Source organism: Rhyacophila brunnea, unplaced genomic scaffold (assembly GCF_057557595.1).
Source record: "Rhyacophila brunnea isolate RB1 unplaced genomic scaffold, BYU_Rbru_1.0 scaffold_11, whole genome shotgun sequence".
In the NCBI taxonomy this organism is placed as follows: domain Eukaryota; kingdom Metazoa; phylum Arthropoda; class Insecta; order Trichoptera; family Rhyacophilidae; genus Rhyacophila; species Rhyacophila brunnea.
The window spans coordinates 44776141-44796254 of record NW_028232763.1 but is presented as its reverse complement, the minus strand read 5'-3'; the positions used below and the strand labels follow the sequence as shown (position 1 = coordinate 44796254).

Sequence of the window (20114 nt, the reverse complement as noted above, 5' to 3'; positions counted from 1 at the left end):
AAGATTATGTACTTTTGTTGGATCGTAAAATATTATAAGGTCATGGACGAAGTTCAAAATGAAATCTTTTGGCAAACAATCAAAACGGATTTTCAGTTACTTTCTAGGAAATAAAAATTCGCGGAGTTAATGACCCGTTAATTTAACCGAATCACTTTTATACCAGTTTTAAGAATATTTTCGTATGGTGACGTCATTAAGGTTATCTAAGTAATTAGACTTTCAAACGGTTCGATTTGGTTGGAATTTGAACCGGTTTGGTAGACAGATCCAATTTGGTTGGGCAGTCTTTCGGTTGGATGAAAGACTGCCCAACCAAATTGGATCTGTAGCGTTATCGAGTGGTTTCCTGTTAGTCAGGCCAAAATAATATATACCTCAAAGATGCAGTTTTTATTACATTCGCCTTTTTACCCACATTTTAATAGTTAACTCTGATTACATGCAAGAAATATAATAATTCGTAGTTTCATGCATTCTGTTTAGAATTTGACAAAATTGTGTTGTCTTGAGGGTATCTGGCTTTATTGACGTTATTCTATGTTTTGTGATCAAATCGTACCTTGTGTCTTGTCCAAAAATGTTTACGGATTTTTACATATTTCACAATATCTATCTATCTCGTCACAGATACTGCTCTGTTCATGATTTAACGGGCTCCGCCACAATTCATTTTCGAAGATTGGGCCTAGAATTATTATAATTAGCTTGCGCCGAAATACTATTTATTAATAATATATACGATTTAAAATTGACAACGATGAAGAGGATGGTTAGTCTATTAGCAAACAATAGATTTGAAGAACTCTTTTATAATTCTGATCCACTGTACGAACTTCCTGGCTTTAAACTTAAAGAAAATATAACATATTATATCAAATAGAATCCTGGATGCGATTTTCAGATATGAATATATCACTGCTTCATTTGTTAGTATAGTGAGGTTAAGCCCATATAACATATCGTGGAGTTTTGCAACTTATGCTTTCCATGGTATAATACTATTACGTAGACAGACACTTTGCCAGTTCCACTGTGACTTGTTTTATGAATTGATTTTTGTGATGTAATTGTCTCATCAATTTTTACTATTGCCAAATATACATGTATTTAAAATTTTATTTTAGGATGCTGGCAATCTGTGACATATCAGCTGACCCGGGAGGCTCTATCGAATTCATGAATGAATGCACCACCATTGATACTCCATTCTGCTTGTATGATGCTGATAGAAACAAAGACACCAAAAGGTATGTGTTTAATATTTGTATAATAACTTTTATCTATACTACTGTATAATAAATAAAATTGATGTGTATATTTGTGGTTTTGAAATATTTGCATTTTCATGAGGTTTTAGCTATTTTCATGATATCTACGGAAATATATAGTTTAGTTTAAATTGTCTATTTCATTTAAATTCCAATATCACTGGGCAAGTTTATATAATACAGTATTAATAACTATTTAGTTTCATTTCGATGTATAAAAATGTTATGATGTAACAAAATAAAACTTATCGAAAATCATGTAGGTACCTACGTGAAATAATTCATTACGAGTAGCTAAATTATGGACATACTAGCAGTGGAGGAGAGTTGAGATAAGGGTAGGTGCGCATCTAGATTCAACCATTTTTCTATCTCATTGATTTAAAATAAACCAAATTGAATCAGTTTATTTCTTCAACAAGTGCGTACATATCATTATGTTTACTTTTTATATCAGTATTTAACGTAAAAGAAGTCGCATGGTATTACTAATTTCACCTATTAACGAGCTCTATTAATCGACGAAAAAGACGGTGGTAATTCTGCAACGGTTACCGTCAACAAAATATTCATTCAAATTTATTGATTCCGTCAATATTCCTATTGCAAGAAATATTAGCATAAAACAAAGCTCCATGCAAAAAGAACAAGATTTCAAAATATCGTGAGACCGTAATCATTCTTATTCATTCAGTGAGAAAAGATTTAAAATCAAATTTGAATGTATTATTATGATACCTACCATAATATTTTAAGTTATTTTAAAAATATAAAATTGAAACAGTACATACTAAAATTTTCACGTAACGCATGCACAGGTTTTGTATATGAAATTCATTCATTTCATGGAGAGATTCATCCATGTAATAATTATTCTGCGAACTCTTACTTAATATTTGTCTGAAACTATTTTAATACAAATAGATCTACGTTACAACTTACCACATGACTCTTGTGTATGAAATAAATAGGATTTCATTTAATTTACTTGAGTGCAAAATGAAGGTAAGTACACACTCATGAGATTATTCGAGCTTATTCATACTTATAGTGCGTTGTAGATAATCTATTTTATAGAATTTTAAAGCCTTATTATTCTTTATTATTTATTTTAAACATTCGATGACTGCATAAATTATTTTTATTACATAAAATAGTATTTTTTTAAATTTCTCAATCTAATATTTTAGAATATAGTCATATTTCACTAAATCCATGTGCAGTGGTGCTAAGATTTATAAATTTTTAAACGCATTTATAAAACCATTAGTAGAATTGTTGTTAACATTATATAGTGAAATATTTACGATAAAAAATATATGATCTAATTTGCATCGTTACAGTAGTGCCTTATCGTATGATATTTGCACCTGTGACTCTTCTGGTACCGCTTTTAAGTAAGCCGAACATTCGTTGTTCTTACTAATATACTTAATTGTATTTGGCTCATATACATCTATCACAAGCTAGTAATCTGTGGGAGAATAAATTAAATTCATGTTAAGGCAACTTCTCTACGCCAATTTGTCTTGTCGTAGCTTCGAAAAGTTGAAAAGTTGACAGTTTAAAGCAAGTGAAGTAAACAAAACAAAAAGTCCTATGACTTCCCCGAAATGAAGAGTTTCAGGCCCGTTTTGATGAATGCAATAAGCTCAACATAATATTTTTACAACGTGTGTTGTATGAGATTCAGACCTTTTCAATAAAGAAAAATAAGAAGTTATATATCTATTTCAAAGGAGGTAATTTCGGAGATGTCTGCAGTGGAAAATATCAAAACGGCGTGAGAGATATTATGACTACTTAAGTATACGCCTTTAAGACCTTTCCTCTTTCAAAGACAGTAAACCACAAAGAGTGACAAGAATCAAAATCATATGAGAGTTTATGGTTGCTCTAACAATGTTGAAGTAAAACTTTCTTTTATGCATAACATTTTTTTTGTATGGTTGAATTTGTAACTATAATTATTTGCTTTGGCAAAATTCAAATTTATTTATTTTTACATACGGTGAACAATAAAAATTATATATTATTTAAGACATTCACAACACAACATTTAAAAACAAAGAGATTATAATGCATGGAAGCACACCGAATGAGCTAAGTGGACCCTATTTTAAGAATTTATAAAACAATAACCACCTATGATCATTTTCACGTAGGTGCAATATATCAACATCTGAAGTAATTTGGCTGAATAGAGTTTTTGCCCTCCCAATTGGCATCACCAATGAGATGTTAGTTCTGCACCTTGGGAGAACTAATAACTGATGCTCCCGATTTCTAAGATAGTTGTCAGGGACGCACAAGCCAATACCACCAAGAATGGCAGAATTCTCATTTACAGCACGTATAAGAAAATACGTGGTCAAATATTGATATTATTTACATTTAAACTACAGTATGTAAGCGTACCGAAGAGAAAGCTAGTTGGATAAAGCCACGGATAGTATCCATTATAACGTCAAATAAAAACCTTCTATACAATTAATAAAATTGTACTATTATTACTCAAAAACTACTGGACCAATATTGATGAAAATTGCATATTTTAATACATTGACTATATTATTGACAAGTATTTTTAGTAAACTTTCATCCCGCTTACCGATATCTTAAAAGGACCATCTTAAAAATAATGCGCTTGCAATACTATGAGCTGAGGCTAGGCGCATATTATATAGAAAGATGCGAAAAGTTAAACAAAATTAAGAGACACGGTGGAGTGATCCTTCATTGTGTAGGTGTAGGTATATCATTTTACTTTTTCTATCCGTGTTTCATGTGGGCGATTGTATGTTATGGATAAAACAAGATAATTACGCCCTAGCGTTGGCGTCTTAACTTGGTTATTTACATGCTTAATAACAGTTATATCAAAAATACTGTTATTTGCGTTTACAGTACCTATTGTTTGTTTATAAAAAAAGAATATGGTCAACGTTTTGCTTACGATTAATTTTTTGCAGTTTTATGCAATTTTTCATCTAAACAATGATATTTCTTTAAACTTATTTTAATTAGGTAACAACAACTATATAAATTAAATGAATGAAAAGTACCTACGAAATGTTACAACATAATGAATACGTGATGTAAAACGATAATTTAATTATTAGCCTTAGTTACCTGCTTTCAGATTTATTTTCTATATCTAACAAGAGGCTTTCCAATGTTTGGTACTTCTACATGCCATTCACTGTTAAGGATTGTTACTCTTTTAAATCTGGTTATATTTCTTTAGTGAAGCTGTGCATTCCACCATACTCATAATACATACATAACGTAATATATATAGCGAAAAAAATACATGTTAGTTTTAAATGTGTGTTTGGACCTAAAAAGTTGCGCAAGTGGCTAACATCCATTTCTTTTAAAAACAAACCTGTTACTTAATAAATCTCCACTCAAGCTCATAGTATGATCTTATTAGGATCGGATATGATTAGAATGATAGACATATGTTGATCGTTTAGACCAGGTATCCTAACGAGAAGTAAAGTACCTACAGCGACTGAAGCGTGAGGCGAAAGGGGTAAAAAAGAAAGAAGGGTGGTTGAAGTGCGGTGAGCGGGGCGTAGGGTGCAGCGGGAAAGTGTTGTGCGCTTGTCAACAGCTCCTGGCGGGAACAATAAATCACTTAGAGTTGGTACTCCTTGGAGGGCTGCGTGCCAAATACTGACTGCACCCTCCCGCCCGCCGTGGAAATGCTCTTGATGAATGATTTCGTAAAGTTTTTCTTTCGGAATGCCTGTACATTTCTGTTGAGGTTTTGTTTCAATTGACGCCTTGCCGTAAATGAGTAGGTCAGGAAAGGAAGATGAGATTATGCCAACTCACAATAGCATACTGCATCGGCATACTAATAAAAGTCATTAACTCATCAACTGAAATTTTTGTACAGTACCTATGAGTTAGGTACCTATACCTATACATTATATAATTACCCATATATTATACTGAAGAACATTTTTAAATGTGAGAAGTCGCCATAATTAATTATTAAAAAATGGGTGTATGTAGGCGAAAGAATACTTGACAGAAGTGAAACTGTTTGTTTTGCTTTCCACTTCCATAAATTTCAACATCATTGTCATCAATATATGGCAACTGTGTACGGAATCGTCGACCATGGCCCCCATAAGGGGGGGCTGACACGGCTCTAGCCTAGAGGCCCGGGTTCAGGGGGCCCGGCGTGGCGGGTCGACCACATAATTGAGATAAACACACATCTTAAATATGCCCTAATAGTAAAAAAAGTCGCCTGCGGCGGTATTTTACTTCGGGGATATTACCATTTTAAAATAGAAGTATGGTTGTGCGATGCAATTTTTGGATATTGTGTGTTGATACCGACAACTCCATAATTAGATGTGCTAAAAATCGCTAAAAATACACTGAATTTCTATTGACCTCGAACGCCATTTAGATAACACCACTGTAGAGCGTCAGACTGCCTTTAACCTTTGTGATAGGTAGGGACCCGCTTCAGGATATGGGGGCCATGTCGTCGACATCACTATAATTATTCATTCCATATTCACTGCCACTAATGCTTTCCGTACAATTAAAAAGTTACACATCAGTGTAAAAGTCTTCATGATACTTGGGTACCTATATAATATTAAAAAAAAATAGCCCGTGATACTTCGAATGCATGGCATACTAAATTGTCAACCGGTAATTTCTGTTTCAAATTCCCATAAGATTCGAGCGATTTACGTGGTTGTCTGACATGCACGAAACTAAAGTAATCTCTTTAATCGAACTGTATCTACTTTGTCAACAAGTTATGTGGACTAAGTACCTATTCATATATGTGATAAGATACGAGCCAATGCGGACTCGAATCTGCAAGACTCGCGGGAGCACTCCGGTAAGGACAGGCAATGCGTTGGTGGAAGTAGTCCTATAAGTCTTGATGGGAGTAGTCCTGAGCGTTTTCCGATCAGAAAAGTTAGTTGGATGGACAACAACTCGCATTTATAATACCTACAATAATGGTACACGTAATAGTATCTACATTATCAAAATATGCTCATGAATGTGGCGACGTAAGCTATCAAAGCTTCAACTTATAATACCTACATGTTATTTATGTAGGTACCCAAGTTTAGATTTTTGTGAGTGGCGGTGTAAATAATATATTATATTCTGTTTACTAGTTTGAATTGACATTTATTGACTTGAATAGGACAAAAAAAAACAAACGAACTTGTAAAGTAGTAAAGTTTTATGTAATGTGTGTTCCTTAAAATAATTCTTGATTTCGCAATGGAGTGACGCAATTTGCAGGATTATTGGCAGTTCATCAAAGGGTTGGTGCTTACAACCTTCGAGCATAACAGAATATATTTTTGCCCATCTGAGAATGGAAATAGAATAAGTACACCATTCGACTGTAGATCGAAGAATCGATGATTTAAGCCCATCCGGCGGTATTTTTTCATTTATCGATGATACACATTAGCCGGATTTATTCTACCGACAATTTTGTTATACCACGCGTAAATAAGTTTTATTTTAGAGTATGGCAACACTGCTGTGTTCACAAATATCGCATATTGATGACTATAAGGGCTTATGTAAATATTTAGATAGATAATCAAATAAAGTAAAAATGTCAATTCAGAAATCAGTTTTCAAAGAATCTTTATAATTTTAGGATTTTTATTTGTTGAAAATGGCTATTTTTTAGCTGTAGTACGTTTTTTGTAGTATGCTGTTTTTAGTACAATGGCCAAGCCCCATTTGGTAAATTTTTGTTGCAATCGTTATAATTCAATAAAGACACACTGTTTTTACTCAGATTTAGTAAAAGAACTGGCTATTTAACTATCAAAAAACAATAAAATAATTTGATTTAAAAACATTTCTGAGAAAAAATATAACTAATAGAAAAGAGAAGATATTTATATTTAACTTTTATATAAATAATGTGGTCTATGCTCTCATAAAAAAACAACACATACCTACCACGAGTAAAAAGACGTTAAAGTTTCTTTGATTCCAGCAAAAAAAGCATTTGTCAAAAGAGCTTCTATAAATACATCATAATATGACAAATTAATATAATATCTGTCTATATAATATTATATATTTTTCGAATAGGTACTTCAAAAGTTCTAAAAATAAGTTTTACTTATTATTGAAAAATAGACGCACTATTATTGTACATAAACAAAAAATCAAAATTCACAAAAAGGAGATATAAAGGAGGAGTATTTTTGCTCTTCTGTAAAATATTTCAGTTTAGACGTCATAATATGTGGTTTTTGTAACCCACCTTCAATAATTATTGCAACGCTTTAAAAAGCATATAAACATGAATTCGAAAATGGAATAATATTTTCACCGAAAATCTGAATCTAGTATGACAGCAGTCATAATATTGTAACACAGTAAAATCATAGTTGAGTAACGGCGTATGATTAGTTACACCACAATGCAAAAGGTTAAGCCAGGGGTGACGAACCTTTTTCTGTCGGTAGGCCGCATTCATTTATCTTAAATCAAACAAGGCCGCAATTAAGAAACATACATAAAAATGCATCATCCCTCAATAATTTACGCGGTAGATAAGGTTCCAAAGGATTTTTTAAGTGTTTATTCTCGACCGCGTAAATAATCGAGGGATGACTGTATGTATTATTGTTGGTTCATTTTTTAAATTCATTAAGCCCTATCTAAACCAAACTATATTAGATAAAAATATTATTCTATCTATAACATATCCAAAGTTATGTATGATTTAATTGCATAATTTTAGATATTTTATAGGTCGCTTGGTTTTCGCAGATTTTAATTGAATTTTAAAAACTAACCGAATAAATTGTAGTATTATTTCAATTAAAACAATGGAATTAATTTATTTATGGGTTTAGGCACCCTTTAAAATGTACACACATAATAATATACATATAGTATACACGGATATAATAAATATTAAAAATTATTGAAAACTATTAATTTGACTCCTTTAATGTCAAACTTTTAATGGCTGGGTTGTATCTGCTTTTTCTTGGGATATTTAATTGCAGCGTAGACGTCCGCAGTTTCAGTTGATCCTCTAAATGGGTATCTGTTAATTGTGACCTTAATCGTGTCTTGATTAGGGTTAAATATTAGGAGAATAGATTCACAGAAATATGTGGTTAAAAAGCAGGAAAGCATTTTACGAGAATGTTACCGAAGACGTAGGTATTCTACGGCATTTTCCATATTTCAATTGAATCTTGCTTAGCATTAAACAATGACTTAAAAGTATCATCTACTTAGAGCTCAATCAATTCCATCTGTAGCTTTTTAGGTACCTTGATGACGATTTTATTATATTATAAATTTATATGGAAAAACGCGCTAAAATGATATAAACATAATCTAACATTTTTTTTATACCTAATTAAAATAAAAGGATGTATTTTGTAATATTTGAATTCAGTCAAAAAGCCGTACTTGTAATCCTAAAAGGACACAGGCTTGTTACCCCTGGGTTAAACCGTTGTATTACTTACTCGTATGTTATGTTAAACACATCGATCCGCTCGGGCGTAACTATGTTCGGCGCGTCGCCGAGCACGACATCATAATTAATTAATCCCAACACTATTGTTATAATTAATAATAAATGTAAAACTTGGTACGCTGCGGAGATGAAAATATTAACTGTTGTCGCTGCGCTTGTTATCCGTATATTCGCAGCGGGACGTCGTATAGGGGGACGGGGGTTGCGGCGTGGGGGTTCGCTGTTTTGGGCCTCGTACGCAGGGGGGGGGGAGGGTTATGAAAGAAAACTGCCGGGGAATTTATGTTACCGAATATTTTCAATACCTCGCCGTTAATGTGATTTGCGGAAAATGGTGTGACAACGATTCAACGGAATATTAATAATGATAACAAATGGCCAAATGCAGAGATGTCGACAATAAGCTTGCCTTAACTAAGCCGTTCCAAAAAGAATAATAGTTATAAATAAGTTGTTTTTTTTTATTTCCACTAAGTGCAAAATGCATAGTCAAACTAAGGTGTTTAAGGGCTCTTAAACAACGAACTACCAACCTTAAACCGTTTAAGGCTATACCTCAGCTGAGGCATGGTCTAAAAAGATCGTGACTAGGCGATGCGCGGATTGCGGGTCGCGGGTGCAAATGACGCGAGGCGAACGAAATTATTATATTAACTAAATAATATAATTTGTCATAAAAATTTAACATGCGTCCTTCTTATGTTATGTTTATTATTATATTCGTAATAATAATAGTATATTCATTGACATGTTTTCTTTTTTAAGTACATACGTAAAGTTTTTTAGTCATCTTTACACGATTTAAGAATATTTTCATCCGACACCATGACAATACGAATCGACGCGCAGACGCCTCGACTATCGCTCTCCGATTGGCAACGCGGCCGTAATTTCGTTCCACATACAGTTGAAAATTATTTGCCGTTTCACTTATGTACGCTCTTAAGTGGAAGTTAGAAAAATTAGCGACGTATTTATTATGATTCTTATTTGAACGGCTTAGTAAAGAATAATTTAACATCAAAATCCCTGCATTTGGAAATAAGCGTATGCGATAAAAATTGAATTTATGTTTTAAAAATGTTGTTCACGTCACTGTCATTTATTTTAAACATTGATAGTGGTTTGTTGATGTAAACACTACCTACCCAGCGGAAATGAAATTTCTTTGCTATGCATGCAGGGGTGGCAGACGTTTTTAAGGAATTATGATGACATATTTTTTTTATACTAGTACGTACATTTTTATTCGATAATATAAAAATGGAACAATTGGTTCATGATAAATAAAATATGATATAGAGACTAAATATCTTGCAAATCCCACATCAATTGTGGATTTGTACCATTTTTCTGGGGTTGAAACCATAAATATATGTGTTTTTGTTGGTATTAATTTGATTTTTACTAACGTGCCTGTTTAAGCCCTGTCATGTTTACAGCCTTAAAGTACTAAATAAATTATCAGATGTATGTATAAAAAAATACTATTTATCATTATTGTGAAACGATATAAATCATTTTGTCAATTACTTTTCCATAATCCAATTTGTCAAATTGGTGGTCACACCACGGAACCCTCCCCCCACTCTAGTATCGGCAGCGTCGCAATGAATGTCATGAGTCGTGTCGTAAATCATGCTTTGTTTTTTTTCATCAGCCTACTCCTCCTTTCCTCCCGGCGCCGGAGAGTATGTTTGTCGCATGGCGGCTGTTTGCGCCACCACCTTTGTCAAACTTTTTGAAATGAAAGCTTTCGTATATATCGTAAGGAAATACTCGCACCGCAAGTTGCTGCAAAAACGCGTTCGATTGCGGAAATCTGCGGTAACTTGCGGTGCGTTTGTCAAGTGAGTCTGAGATCTAAGTATTAGGCATTGTGTGGTATTGCGGATACGGAATAATTTAAGGAACTGTAACACAATAATATGTATTCATAGGACATTGCCTGATTACTGAAGGGCGGAAAATCGAGGAAAATCATTTGGAATATATAGAATAACTTAAATAAATAACCTAAACTTAGTAATAACGAAAATATTTTTCCATTAAAAAAATCAGCTCTCTGGTTTTGTCGGGTTCGCGATATCTAGTTTACTTCCGTTGCCCTTCGACGTCTTTGGTGACCAGAAACAACACGTGAAGATTTTCGAATAATTAGTCTAATATTTGATAGTACAACACATTTCTCAGATATTGTATTCGTGAAAGAATGTTAAAAATAATGTAGAAAAAAATGAGGTGGCATTTTGGCGCTGCCTAGCAGCAGCATTTTATCTAGGGACGTCACTGTCAATGGCCGTACGTACAATCCAATGTCATCCGCCAGACGTTACCATCCGGTGTGTTCAATGCAGGGAGTGTTTGGACATGAGTATATTGTCCAGAAAAACTCATTGGTGCCGTATGCGTGCCGATCGTCTGGTAGAGAACTGATAAAGGAGGAATGGGAGGGGGATGTTGGTGATCAAATAATGATAATTAATGGACTCAATTTATTATGCTTATTGATATATATGCATTTTGGCACCCTATCTTCTACGCTACTTTCATGGGGGGGGAGGTGTGCTGTTAAGGATACTTCTTCCAAAGGTAAGGCGTAACATGGCCACATTGAGGACGTAAAAGAAAATTTTAAGCAACGAAAATCTCATAACGTCGCCACCAATGAAACATTTTCGCTTTAGGAATCATTTCTGGAGTGCAGGAGAGGATTTTGAGAGCAAGCAGGAGAATACCTGGTGACATGGCTGGCTAGCATCGGCTTGAGGAGGTTCCTGCTTATTTTGGATCCGCTGGACGAGATTCTTGGCTTTCGGCTTCCACGCAAATATAGCGTGTGTTTGAACCTAATCCGGTGTGGACATTTCACGTGTTCTTATATGATGCATACTTAAGACTTGGAAGAGTGTTCTCACTTTGCGAGTGTGGTAAGATTCAGTCCACTAACTAATTCCTAATTCACGAAACTAGAAACTATTGCGTGGATTGACGCCTTGCCGTTTCCACTGTGACCTGTTATATAACTATTTATTTTTTTACTATCGCCATAATATACTCGTATAATACATTATTCGTGATATTTTGACATATACTATAAGTGGTTAGTTTGTTCAATGGTTATTAATTTGTTTTGAAATTGCATTAACTTTCAATATGCTCAAAAGCTTAGCAAAATATATAAGCCTGCCTTGATATAACCTATGAATATTTAACTCGTTGAAACTTTAAAGATAAAGAACTTTTTAATACTGTGTCTAGATGAAAAACTAAAAAACGAAATTGTGTACGAGAGCGTGTTCGGTCTGCGACGCGCCTAACTTTTCTCATCGTTTTTGTGCGCGACCAACCTCTGGAAAACTTTACAATGCTTATCGTTTGAAAAAATTATGCCGGCTCAAGAAAATTCGAGCGGTTCGCCTTAGCGACTGTACGATTTTCTCGCAGTGGCATACATATGGAAATCATAATATTAAGTTTGAAAAGCCCATCTTTATGTTTATATTATAGGGGGATGTAATGCAACTAGCGATGTCTAGCGGTCGTATGTTATTAAACATGCAATTTCATAGAAATAACATTGTCCATTAAAGAAATAAGTGTTTGCATAAATCAATATATTTAAAACATTAAGTATTAAAATAGAAATTATGATCAAAGATAAAACCTTACAATTAAAAAACCCGATAAAATTTCGTTTGTTTTAAATGCAATTTTTATAGATACACTGTATTTTATTGATATATTTTTTAAGTTTACATAAAGATTTTTGAGTAATAATCTAAATTTGATTAAAAATACAATTTTTTCTAAAAAAAATTAAATAGGTATGTGTAATTATTGAAATCTTTTTAATTCTGGTCAAATTCTGGTATGATGGTAAAAATACTAAAATTATTTCGAAATAGCTATGAACATTTTTATATTTTGATCTTCGAAAGAACTTATCGAAGAATTTATTATCAATGATATTAAGAATGAAATTAAAGAAATATAATAATAAGATGAACGTGTCCAACAAACGCACATTTTAAAATAGTTTTTTTTTAATTGTTAGTACCGATATCCAAATAATGTTCTTAAAAAATATAGTTTGCCGGTAAATGTCATGGTACATACAAAACATGATACATACAGTATGCATTTGAATAAACAAATGTTCGGTTTTGGTTTATTGTATTCATATATTATGCAATACATTATACAGTATACAAGTATACATTAATTTATTGCTAAACATTTAAATAAAAGTTTGTTATTTCTATTTTTTTTAATATCTCGTTAAAATAATTATAATAGTTTTAAATGCAAATTATCAGTAAATTGTTTACAATTTCTTATTATTATTATTGTATTGAACTTCGTCTTTTATTACACAATGCACACGATCAAAGCATAATGACATAAAAATATTATATAATTTTTTTTTCTGATAACTGATAAGAATCTCATCACTAATAAGAAAACAAAACGTTTAAAATTTACTTGAAATGATGCTATGGCCGCCTTTGGTTTGTTTGTGGTATGTCGAGACATGTCGCTAATGTGGAAAGTTGTGTTAACTATTTGACGCGTGACGGTAGTGGGGGCAGGTATTTGAAAAATTGTCAAGCATTTGTTATCCTTTTATAATTTTCTCAACAATCATTTTATAATGTTTCAACACAACAATTGATGTTTATCGCCGTATTGTAAAGAAATATGAAAGCCAATATGAGTTATTGGTTATTTCGTAATGAAAAAAAACATGATATATTGTAAAGGATGTAGGTAGAAACCAGTAATATAAAAGTACAAATTTTTTTATGTTGAAAATTATTATTGCGTCATCTACTTTCATTTTTCAAATCACCAGACTGTCGTAAAAAGGATTTCAACCATGGAATGAACAAGCTATTTATATATATTTGCGAATATTAAAATCAAGAAAATGGTTCATTTAAAATTATAAAACACTTTTTTTTGCTCACTGTAACTACTGGCAGTATTGACAAAATAATTACTATATAGAGTATTGGCTATATTATATTGTGAATTTATCAACAATTAAAGAACTTTATGAGCTTCCTAAACCCACGTAAACCGGGGGGTAATGCCTGCGCTCCAATAATCATATGAGCAATTGCATAATTTTCATATATATGATAGAAGATTTTAAATGACTGCATGATTCATGAAACGTGAGACGCTATTTTACGTTAATATATTATTCTATAATGAGAAATGAAACACGCAAATCAGACGATTTACATTCTGCAGACTTTTTAATCCTCAGACCAGGCTCGTTGGATTTCAAACATATTGGATATTTTACTCTCCAAGTTGCCAGACTTCGTCCGTCGATCACTACGTAAATTAGATTTGACATTAATACGCAATCATTCGGACCAAAAAAATCTGTAATTATTTTTAACATTTTTATTGATTAATTTGTTAATTTACACATTAGAAAATGAGAGATTTATCAATTATTTTTTTATTTGTAAGTATTTATAAAATTCATAAAAGAAAATGTTAAACTTCTGTTGTTTTCACAGCTATATTATTTTATGCAAGTCAATATAAATAACACAACATTGTAGGATTATCGGAAGACAATACGATAATCTAAACTTTTGACTTTTGACAGCTCGACTTTTTTATTCGTTCGTTGATCAGTAGCAGAGCATATACAAATTGGACGATTTATTGTCCTCCGATTTTTGGCTCGCCAATGGAGCGCCGGCATTATAGAAACGGACCGCCCCCAAATTTTGACAGAATGTATTGTCACCGCCGGAAAACAGATTGACACGATAAAATTGTGTTTAGGTCGAAATCCCGAAGGCCGGAATCTCGAATGGCCGGAATCCCGAAGGCCGAAATACCAAAAAAATAAAAAAATACAAACAAATTGCGCAATCTTAGCACTTACCTTGAATAGCGCAAATTTTACAAGAGAGACAAAAACCCATTTGTTTTACAAAAAAAAAATCGGCATTCGGCATTTCGGCCTTCGGGATTTCGGCTTTCGGGATTTAGGCTTTCGGGATTTTGGCCATTTGTTACGCCACTGTTTATCACTCATTTATGTAGAATATTATGTTATTATATGAGTTAATAATACCAATTACATTTTTATAGCATTGAAAAAATAATAATATGACAAAGTAATTTATTAATTGTAAAAAAGTCGTTGAGTTGGTCTTTAATGACTTTTAAGTAGAGTGACATTTTATCAGAAATAACAAACAACTTAAAAAAATGTTTAGTTAAAAATTGATCAGTATTTCAAATTCTACTGTAATTATTTATCATTTTTGTTTAATAATTTTGTCTTATTTTTAATTTTATTTTTTGTGTGTCTGTAAATGTGTTCTTGTGTGTCTGTTTTAGTAACTAAATGAGATCCGCCCGAATGAATTTTTTTTGTAATAAATAGCTAATAGAGTTATTTGAAAATAATTAAGATAACTTGAATATCTGTTAAATTAAACATGGCCCAGGTAGCTCATCTGGATTGTTGGGAATTGAAATATTTCCAGCGGGGCTCGAAATGACGATTAATTAACCTATAAATCATCTCACAATTAATTAGTTCAGAGCGCGTATCAGGGCAGCATGAAAATAATATGGAAGGCGAAAGCCTCTCTTGCCTGCTTTGATGCTATGGATGAGATAGGTACCATTCACAAAAGGCAAAATATAGTCATTGTTGGGAAAAATATATCAGAATATTAATTTGTCTAGGTATTGGACTAATTGTACCCTTTGGATAGTTTGTATATTAATGTTACATGATAATTGAGAGCACTAACATCGAGAGCAATTATTATATTATGTGGAAGGATTGAGGAGTCTCGATTAGATATAAATAGTTGCTTGCCAAAATATTAATGTTCTCCATATTTTGTACGGTATTAAGTGGTGTATACTGGAGGCAAATGAGGTGCTGTGGATTAAATTAAAAATTAAGAAAAAATAACATACGCATAAGTAAAAAAATACTTAGGTGCAGATTTAACAGTACCATATTGAATATACCTATGTATGCATAAAATAGGAGTTTTTCCTAACATTTCCATGGCCGTGTAATATATTATACTATGTCTATTTTATATGTTTTATTTTCTTAACAACCATAATATTATATTGGGTTGACGTGTTCTTTCTGAAGCTCTCACAATATAAGGAAATAATAATATTTTTTATCATTATAAAAATATGGTATCATTTTTCAAAACGTGACCTTATTTATTTTACAAAATGTTAAAAATAGTAATGTAGAAATTTATTATAATCGCATCTTTGAAGTCGATTTACTTTACTTGGTCACCGATACATTATGTTTTTATTGATGTCATTAAAATGTGGTATTTCTGCGGAATGTTTTGAATTTTTCGACAACGAACAGAACGAAAAAATTATCCGTATACTTATTCGAAATAAAGAAAAGTATTCTTTTAATAATATATTGTATAATATTATAAAATACATTCTTTAAAAATCGGACATATTATTCATCGTAAACTGAAGAATTTGGGGGCTTTCACCACTTTGTGGTACACCGGCGTGTAGTGCTTGCTACTTGTTTGGTACCTAAAAAATATACACAAAAACCTGTCAAAACCACTGGTGAACAAGTATTTAAAAAAAAAAGATTTTGTGTGCCATTTTTCAAGATGGTGACGCTAGCGGAAGTGCGTCAATGTGGAAAACTTGAATTTTATTATAATATAAGACCTATCAGAAAGTCAGATTGACCAGACCTCATGTAGGGCAAAACTACTTTGCCATTGGATTAAAATATAGACCAGTAAAGTTAATAAATTATGATGATGGATGATCCACATGAAGAAAACAGCAAAATTAAAGAAAATGTGATGGTAATTCATATGTTATATTTTATTTTATGATAGTATATTTTTGATGTGTTTTCCTTACCTTAATAAAGGTCACTTATCACTAATAAAAATATGGAGTATCGTAAATTACTAATTAAGGGTCTTATAAATGGGAGGCGTGTCTTGAAAAAGATTAGGAACCCGTGTTAAAAAGTTTCTTTCAGAGTAATAGATACGACGTGGAAATAATCCGTAGGCAGGTTGCGTATTATTTGAAAACGCCAGTCATTACATGCAACATGTAAGGCTTTCATAAACCTTCCATCATCAATAAAATATATTGGTTTATGCACACTAATCCCGGCTTATACAGCCCAATAAGACAAAGCGCGGACCTTTACCAGGAACAAATTATTGGCCCGATAAAATTTATTGATCTTTCGTATTGCTCTACAGGACGTGGGGTTTTATTAAATCATTATGTTTGATGGCGTTTATATGGGGGCTGTATCAAATGGAACTTAATAAGTGGACCAGTTTCGTTGATATTGTTCAACGTGTATTTACGTGCGTTCATTGTGCTCATAGGCTCATATTGTAATGTTTTTTTTCGTGAATGTTTGATCGATTTTTTTTACGAAACAGTTTTTTGGGTCACCATGCTAATGAATAATTTGGGTATTAATAAATAGACTAGTATAATGGCATTTTGATTTAATTAAGCAACTGACTTGTTCGTAATACTTCTTGTGTATGTGCCATAAATGACATTCTACAGCAAAGACAAAAACTGCTAATTACAATATTTTTTTATTACAAGGTGGATTGTATTATGATTGTGAGTACTGTCAGACAACAAGATCTTGTCGACAACAGGAAGTTGCTGTAGTCGCATTTATAGAAGACTTCTCAGTGACGTACCTGTCTTGACGGCAATGCGTGTTTAAATAATGTATCGGCTCTCTTTTTAGATGCGACTCATTTTCTTCTTCGCAATAAACCAAAAGTTTACTAATAATAATTTTAACATCACTATTGATCATTTTAGGCATATTTTTTATTATAAAAACCTTCAAATTACATAAATTGATAGATCCGTACACCACAGAAGTGTAAAATGAAATAATAAATTTAGGGGCGTTCCTCATTTGAAAACAAAAGTGCACTTAACTGCAATGGGGGGCTTGTTAGTTCATAGTTTTAACACGCGGGCAAGAAGTTCTTGTTCGACCATATAGACGGTAGTATAATGATATTAGAGGGATGGTTATCATTGAGGGTTTGTAATAGCTCTGTGACGACTACATACATTTGATATTGTATATAATATTATTATTAAAATAAGACATCTTGTAGGTACATACATAATTACGTAAAATGCAACACCCAGCAGGATAATATTACTAGCAAGTGCAAGTATGTTATAACAAAAGTTTTGAGCAATCCTTACACCGGTTAGTAATTAAAGTAATTCAATACTTTAATTTAAAATACAAAATGTCGATTGCTAATAAGTAACGCAATTTAGAAAGCATTGTAAAAATCATTAGTTAACTTTGTCGTAATTAGATAAAACACGTATAACATAGAGGTCAGTGCATATGGGTGCAAATACCGAAGGGTATTTGTTCGAATCCTGCTAGGTGTTGTATATTTCTCAGATGTGTTTTCATATTATATTTTTTCAATGTAAACATTTAATATTCTTAAATTTTATGAATTAGTCGTTGAATAGGCAAATAGTTTAGGTTTCGACATTGGAGGTTTCTAAAAATAATGAAATTTAAATTTTGATATTATAATATAACGTTGAGGGTTTTAGTAAACTATGCGGTATAATATAACTTAAGGGAGAAACGCCATTTTGACAAATTTGTGATGGTGATTATTAAACACATTGATAACATCTAATTGATGTAATTTTTGTCAGACGAGGGGACCTGCATCTACGGCTTCAGGACGAGTGCCCTACTAACTACACCACCGTATGTTAACATAACAGATATTTTGGAATTTTGATGACGGTATTTAAAATTTCAGAATTTTGATTGACTCCGGTATTATTAGTAGAATGCGAAAAGCGTTTATTAAACTCCCAGTTTTTTGTCAAGTGGAAACATTGGTTAAATACAAAAAGTCTTGGTGTTTCACGAGACTTTTTCATAGAAAATTTCCAAATGAATAGGTAGGTATCTAAAATAAAATATTTTTAATCTTTTGATATATTTCTGAGAATTATGTTGATTAAATATTTTGTTGAAGTTTCTTACCAAGCTTGAACGTAAAAAATATTTATTTGAAACATCATAATAAAATGATGTGTTGGCTGTATGTTTTTAATACGATTACTAATGTTTTCTGAAAAAAGTGGATACATTTAGTTTATTAATTAATAAGCAGAGATTTTCTTAGAATGTTATATAATTATTGTTCATAATATCAATAATATAAAAAATAATATTTGTTTGTTTGTTCGTGTTTTATGCGCTGCCATACCGTTCATCCGATTGCGATAAAACTTTGTCAACTTATTGCTTGCACTTGCGCGAAGAGTATAGGCTATACCTTGTATATAAAAATGAATGTATGTTTGTCTGTCTGTCTGTCTGTCCCGTACGCGTTCCTATACCATTCATCCGATTGCGATGAAATTTTGGTATGTGGTTGTATGTACACCCGCAAAGGTTTCTGAATTATAAAAATTATCATCTTCTTCTTCTCCTTCATTCTATTTTTTTTATTCGTATGGTTCCTATACCATTCATCCGATTGCAACGAAACTTTCGTCAGTTGTTGTACGCATACCCGCAAAGGTTTTTGTATTATAAAAACCACATTTTTCTTCTTCTTCTTCATTATATCTTCTTTTATTCATATGGTTCCTATACCATTCATCCGATTGCGATGAAATTTTAATCCGTTGTTGTGCGCACGCCCGCAAAGGTTTCTGAATTAGTATAACCATCTTCTTCTTCTTCTATTCGTATGCGTTCCTATACCATTCATCTGATTGCAATGAAATTTTGATCAATTTTTGTGCTCACGCCCGCAAAGGTTTCTGAATTGATACAACCATTTTCTTCTTCTTTTTCTTCTATTCTATCTTCTTCTATTTGTATGCGTTCTTATACTATTCATCCGATTGCGATGAAATTTTGACCAGTTGTTGTGCGCACGGCTGCAAAGGTTACTGAATTAGTACCATCTTCTTCTTCTTCTATTCGTATGCGTCCCTATACCATTCATCCGATTGCAATGAAATTTTGATCAAATGTTGTGCTCACGCCCGCTAAGGTTTCTGAATTGATACAACCATTTCCTTCTTCTTTTTCTTCTATTCTATCTTCTTCTATTTGTATGCGTTCTTATACCTTCAACCGATTGCGATGAAATTTTGACCAGTTGTTGTGCACACGCCCGCGAAGGTTTCTGAATTAGTACAACCATCTTCTTTTATTCGTATGCGTTCCTATACCATTCATTCGATTGCAA

General features: G+C 32.4%; 1 protein-coding gene across 1 annotated transcript in view; it reads left to right on the top strand.

Moving 5' to 3' along the window:
- LKRSDH (lysine ketoglutarate reductase/saccharopine dehydrogenase) overlaps positions 1-20114 on the top strand; it is a 316693-nt gene that overhangs the window by 156456 nt on the left and 140123 nt on the right. The window contains exon 10 of the mRNA XM_085960429.1: positions 1128-1250. Coding sequence (XP_085816555.1) covers positions 1128-1250 — 123 coding nt within the window. The remainder of the gene's footprint in view (positions 1-1127; positions 1251-20114) is intronic.